The sequence below is a fragment of the Adiantum capillus-veneris genome, chromosome 8 (genome assembly GCF_014529385.1).
Source record: "Adiantum capillus-veneris isolate H3 chromosome 8, ASM1452938v2, whole genome shotgun sequence".
NCBI lineage: Eukaryota > Viridiplantae > Streptophyta > Polypodiopsida > Polypodiales > Pteridaceae > Adiantum > Adiantum capillus-veneris.
In genome coordinates, this window is record NC_140938.1 from 4,996,932 (window position 1) to 5,003,316 (window position 6,385).

General features: G+C 40.5%; 1 protein-coding gene across 1 annotated transcript; it reads left to right on the forward strand.

Moving 5' to 3' along the window:
• Positions 1–3,568: 3,568 nt before the first annotated feature.
• Positions 3,569–5,425, forward strand: LOC147451612 (uncharacterized). The gene is made up of 2 exons (XM_086518758.1): positions 3,569–4,530; positions 4,611–5,425. Exons 1-2 carry the CDS (start codon positions 4,224–4,226, stop codon positions 5,423–5,425), a joined length of 1,122 nt encoding a protein of 373 aa, XP_086374884.1. The 5' UTR covers positions 3,569–4,223.
• Positions 5,426–6,385: the final 960 nt, after the last annotated feature.

Here is a 6,385-nt window from a genome sequence, read left to right on the forward strand (position 1 = left end):
CTCGCGAGATTAAAACATGTTTCTTTAAGACAATTTTAAAAAAGTGCATTTTTTACATTTTGTTGACCTATCATTGGTGTCTATGTCTATGCCTACTTTATAAGTGCTTCACTTTTCATACTCCTATTTTTAACTTTCATGTTTAAGCACTAAAGCATTAAAACCTGGGGGGGTGCACTATGTAATCATGTTAATGTATAACGTGAGTTCAAAAGGAGGGGTTTTAAAACACACAAAATTTAAGCAATTTAACAGAGATACATTAAAATAAGGGGTTTCTATATTCAATTTTGAAAAAAATTTCTAAAATAAGGAGTCATTGTCTTCATTAAGACATGTTAAAAGAGGGATTTTTTTAATACCTTACGAACGCACGTTATATAGGAGAGTATTGAATGGTGAACCCCCCGAGATTAAAACATGTCTCTTTAAGACAATTTCGAACCTATCAAGTTGCACCAAGTTAAAATTGTACGTTTATGTTTGAATCTAAGTTGGAAAGGAACCATGTTCATTGAGTGAAATTGAGCAATTTTAAGACAACGTAGTATTAACTTAAAATGAGTCCGATTTTGGTAAAATGGAAAATTATTGATGCATTTGGGTATTTAGGATATCAAGTGTTCCCAAAATCAAGGAGGAAGAACGATAGTGGGAACTCTATAAACACACTCAAAATTGCCCTTTGTCTTTTGATTATGAAGATACTTTCAAAATATTCATCAAAATGAATTTTATTAGCAAAATCAATACTGAAATTTTTTCCTAAATAAGCCGGATCTTCTACCACCTATTTATTAGAAGCATAACAACACCTTCAGAACTACCTATGTTAGCTATGTAACACTGTAGAAGTCACTAAGCTATGTTTTAGGATAATCTAATCTCAATTTCATGAAAATTGGTAAAAAACGACACATTTGTTTTACTCTAGAATCTCATGAAATGCTCTCTTGAGACTCCCTCTCTCTTAGGACGAGATACTCTCTTGAACCCGAGGCCAAAATTTTCAACCAAGGGTAGCCGGACGTGATTGCGAGGTGTTCTAAATAAACCAACCAAGCAATGCTGCTGCATTGTAAGTGGAATGCTAACTGCCTGGGACGACCTGCTTGCATTGTGCATTGCCTGCCTTCCACATGCTCTGTTGGCCTCTGCATGTCGCTCGTCCGCACCTATAGATACTCTCCTACTATGTCCGCTGCACCGCGCAACACCTGATTTCCCCCCTCCAATTTTCACGGGTCTCACTAGATTCACAACGTTTTTTGAATTTGAAACGGTCGGTACACCCTACGAGTTAGGTTTAAAAATGTTATTCACACCCAACTTTGAAGGTGGAATCACTAGCCCAAAAAACTTCCAAGTTCTTTTCAGGTCATAAGTTAGTTTTGTGGATATAGAGCATTTTAGGACTTCCATGGCATCTAAGATAATTTAAGGAAATGGGTGGATCAAGTTGACGGATCAGCATATTACCATCATTAACATCTATGGACCATGCTCGGCGAAAGAAAGAGAAAAGCTACTGAAACCAGTAGAAGAGATCCAAATCGAAGCGGAATGGATTCTTGTGGGAGATTTTAATATGGTAGAGAAGAGAAAGGACATAACATGCTCATCGACTATGCTAGCTGGATCGAAAAGATCCAAATGGTTAATCCTATGTGAGAAGTTCTCTCATCGAATATGTGGGAGGTAGGGCCTTGGAATAGCATGCCAGGGTTCACGTACACTAGTTTACAATACGTCGGTACAACTTCTCGGCTAGATCGTTCCTACTGCTCACATCAAGCCGATTGGTTGCCATTATCATTTAAGTTGACGGTAATATCCTCATAGTGCTTTTCGGATCACTCGCATATAAACATTAATCCTAAAACAACCAAAGGAGAAGATCATTGTCCACAAGGGTCTAAGAAGCTACTCATCATGACTGGGACGCATCTACTCCAAGATCCCCTTTTCAAAAGCCTAGCATCGAAAGCTATGAGCAAGCTTCAAAAAGATGTAGGTGCGGCTAGCCCTAGGGCCTGTGATATCTTCACAGAGAATATTTAGAAAGCGATTGAAACTGCAGGCCCTAAATGGAAGAAGCACTAGGAGGCGCGCCAAAAGTAACTCACTGACGAGTTTGAGCTGTTTATTAGGAAGAGGATGAGGTCTAGGAGGTCCTCTTTATTTGCCATGAGATTATGGAGGTGATTAACATTTTGACGAATAGGTGCATGCCATGTGTGCAAAAATGGTGGGTGTGTAAGAGAGATGTAAGAATGGCCAAAGTATGCACTTTTTCCCTCAAAAAAGGCGGGGGACAACTTTATGATTTTCGGCCTTTCATAACTCCTACATATGATCTCCGATTTGAGCGAAGATTATAGATCTATAATCTACATGATGAGCTCTTTCCGTAGATATGTTACTTGATATAGTTTTGCCTGAGAGATTTTAAATTTTATTTTGGGGGGGCAATTTGAATATCAACCACAAAAGGATTGAAGAAAGTGTGCACCATGAAATGTGCTTTTAGGTACTTTCAAACTGAATCAAAACTAAGGTGTTTGTATATAGTTGAGTGATATCCCTTTCCTTGCAATAAGTTACTGAGAATCATGAATTTCTCCCTTATAGGCTTCTTTGTGCTTCTAGAGCCTACAGATGGATGCCCCTAAGATGGGCACTCTCTCCAAATTTGTAGTCAGAGGGCTAAAAAATGTCATACTTGGTAATCCAGTGCCGTGAGCAAGTGACGTACCGACAAGGAGAGCAGCCACATGATAGAAAATCTCATGGCGGCAGTGGCTCTCTAGCTTGAATGCAAGCCACAAATGTGAAGGTGCAATTGGGAGGTGAAGTGATGATGGGATCGAACCATGAGAGTCGTGGCTTTCAACTTGGATCTCTCTCTCTCTCTCTCTCTCTGTCTCTCTCTCTAACATGCCAAGTGCATATTACCTTACAAGGCTCTCTTTTTCTATCTCTATTGAACAAGATATAGAGCTCTCTATCCCTCCCTACCTATCTTGGAAACTACTCTAAAACTTTTGGTTATGAAACATAAGCTACACCATGGAATTCATCTACCTCTCCTACCTATTCCAATGCTAAAGTCTACATGTTGATATCAATGTATTTCTTGCAAAAATCTAAAAGTGATGGCAATGATGGGAAAGGATGAGAAAATCGTGTGCATACTTAGGGAGGTGAGGGGTATCATACCCTCCTTTCTTGGGATATACCTATGGGTGATCTTGGAAAATGCATTAAAGATACCATGCATTGGGCGAGAAGGGTGAAATGGTGCATACTTAACAAAAGTGACTTGATATATGCTCTTTTGATAGGATGTGTGTCACCCATGTTGCCACAATTCATAGTAGAATTTAGCAAGAGAAATAAATTACTGGTACATTCGTAAGAAAATTTAAAATGCTACCCAAGCCTGTGTGTGTGTTTGTGTGTGTGTGTGTGTGGAGGCCACAAAGAGAGAGAGAGAGAGAAAGAGAGAGAGAGAGAGAGAGAGAGAGAGAGTGGTGAGGGAGGCCAACAAGGGAGAGATAGAGAGAATGTGTTGTGTGTCCTATGGGTGTATATTAGGATACACACAGATGCACACAAACACACACATATATTTGTATACACACATAGGTACGTACACACATACTCACATGTTTGAGCTTGATTTGTTTTTTGGGAATGACCCTTGGTAAGGGCGAACAAGAACCACAAGGCGGGTCACGTGAGTTCATGATGGACAATGACAAACTACGCTCGTCAGTGGAAAGGGATGGAGATGCATGACAAGTTGCTTGCCCCGCGGTGGTCTAACCTAAAACTTGGAGGAATAACGAGCGAGCTAGTCATTAGGAGAAAGTTGGACTCACTTTTGGGCCTTTCAGTTCTAGAGAGAGAGTGGCGCTCGACCAATGAGGAAGAGGCTAACGTTACGTTGAAAATCGACATTTTGGAGTCAAGCTCTTTTAAAAAAAGGGAGGAAATTTTATTTTGGTTCATCAAATTGCACAATTTCACGCTTTCAAGGCATAAATGCCGTAAGTCGTACTAACTATGTACCGAGGAATTTCAGAACTTTCATTGAAGACTCTATCTAGTACTTTGTTCCCGCCCAAATATGACTTTGAGTAGCTCTACTTCCCTCTCAAAACTTCTTCCCTTTTTTATATTTGCGCTAACCTTTCAGTGTATTCATTCTACTGCAAACCATGTCTACTTCTCGAAGGCCTAGCACTACCATTGACTCTGTTAGCATTTTTAATAGTTATACTACAGACGATCAAGCATGGATTCCATCTCGTATAACTATCGGAAGTTGGGTTCTACTGCAAACTAGGAGGAGGAAGAGGAGGCAACGCAATGATTTCGTGGAGGCTTTCAAGGGTCAAGTTAAAGAGTTTAAAGTGTGTACACAAAGCAAGCGGGTGAAAGAGGTCCTCATACAACATGCTTTCCAGCATGCAAACTTAAGGTTGCAAACATCTCCTCCAAGTTTTCCAAGGCATCGACCCAGCTGTAAGTTATTTCAGCATCTCGCTTAGTGCATGATTATATTCGAATATTAAGTGGTGGATATCATCTTTGGTATGTTTCAGATATTTATCCATCGAATAGGACAGATTGGCAACCAGTTGAGAGTATAGTTGGGATTTTTGATACTTTCCATGCATTTATTGGTGAGCAAATGTACCGAGGAAGACAGCACAAGGAACTTGCAGATAATGGAATTTTCTTTTATGATATGTCATATGTGGAACCGAGAACTTCCATTGGTTGGGGTCGTGTAGCTCCTTTGTCACTTCCATCCTTTGACAACAAGGATTGGTCCCTGCCTACTTCGCAAACTAGTGAAAGCTTCAGGAATAAGTTGTTTCAGGATATACAAAAGTCCCTCAAGTATTCAATTGCCACAAAAATAGTTCGGCTCGCACTATTTATGCCTCTTGAAGTGTTTGCAGATTTTTTCTTCGATGAGCAAATAAGAACTACCGCAACAATGTTCATTTGCAAGTCTGAGAGCTGTTTGGACTTTTTAGATGATAACTGGGATTGGAAACAATCACAGAACAAAATCTGTATTTTGCAAAAGAAGTCCATAATTTGCAAGTTCATTATAAGCTCTCAAAATTTCTTAGTATCGTTTTACTATATTAGATATCATCTTCTTAGTGGGCAGCTTATTCCACTCGACCAAGATACAGAGAACAGCCTCGAGAACAAACCTTTATCAATGGAGCTCTACTTTCGAGACAACCTACTTACTGTGATGGAGACAATGTCAAGCACAACTCTGGCACAGCTCAGGATAGATCTTACATGTGAAGAACTTCCACTTTTGCCAGAATTGTATGCATTCAGTCTCAACAATAGAAAGGTGCTTACTAAATCGATAAATTTTGATTGTCTTTAATACACTATGACTGAATCTAACTTTTTCTTCTTTTCAGATTCCAAGGCGCAAGGAGAAAACAACATTGTGCAAGGAGTCCATAACAAATACACTTCACTTAATTGCTTCCACCGAAAGCTAGGTCATATACCTTGTGCACGCAAAGAGCTTTGATGCCAGGCAAACCATGATGGACTCTTCAAAATAACTAATGCAGAGATATTTTCAATGTTTCAAAAATGTACATTTTCAATGTTTCAAAACTTTACAGATTGTGTTGTATCTGTCAAGAGTAATTTGCTCCCTTTCCCAACTATTGTCCTCTCCCTCGGTTTGTGCCACTCGTCCCCTGTTCTCTCCCCCGGTTTGTGCCACTCGTCCCCTGTCCTCTCCCCCGGTTTGTGCCACTCGTCCCTTGCCCTCTGCTCCGGTTGCTGCTACCTCTGCCTCTGGGGACGCTGGTCTCGGGCATACTTTCACGTCGCTCAAAATCATGGGCCTCTTCCATGGCTTCCCATGGTTCTTGCACGTGTGAAGCTTCCCGCTGTTCTTGCTCTTGCCGTCGACGTGCAGCCCATTCCTCTACTTATGCGGCGTCCACATAATATTGGTTTATTGCTTCTTGCATATTTTGAACTTCTTCTTGAGTCTGATTGTGGCGTTGGGTCATTTCGTTAATGCGAGCCTCTTCGAACTCGTCAGCTCTCGTCGCTTCCTCTCTTGTGCGTCTGTTTACCGAGATTATAATATGCTGGATGGCCATTACAGAAAAATGTCGCACATCGTTGTTGGTGTAGTTATGTAATCGAAGTTCCTGTAGAAGCGTGATACAGACATCTGTTGCTTCATACATACGTTGCAGCAAACAATAAAACAGCAGATTACTTATGTTCGGTATATCCATAATCTGACTGATGAGCAACACGAAATTTAAACAGGTTCGCCAGCCACAGCTATAGTCATCAGTTTGCGTGGGCACGG

Coding starts and splice junctions, on each gene's coding strand:
- LOC147451612 (XM_086518758.1), top strand. CDS start 4,224: ATGTCTACTTCTCGAAGGCCTAGCACTACCATTGACTCTGTTAGCATT. Junction 4,531..4,610: donor TCCAAGGCATCGACCCAGCT/GTAAGTTATTTC, acceptor GGTATGTTTCAG/ATATTTATCCATCGAATAGG.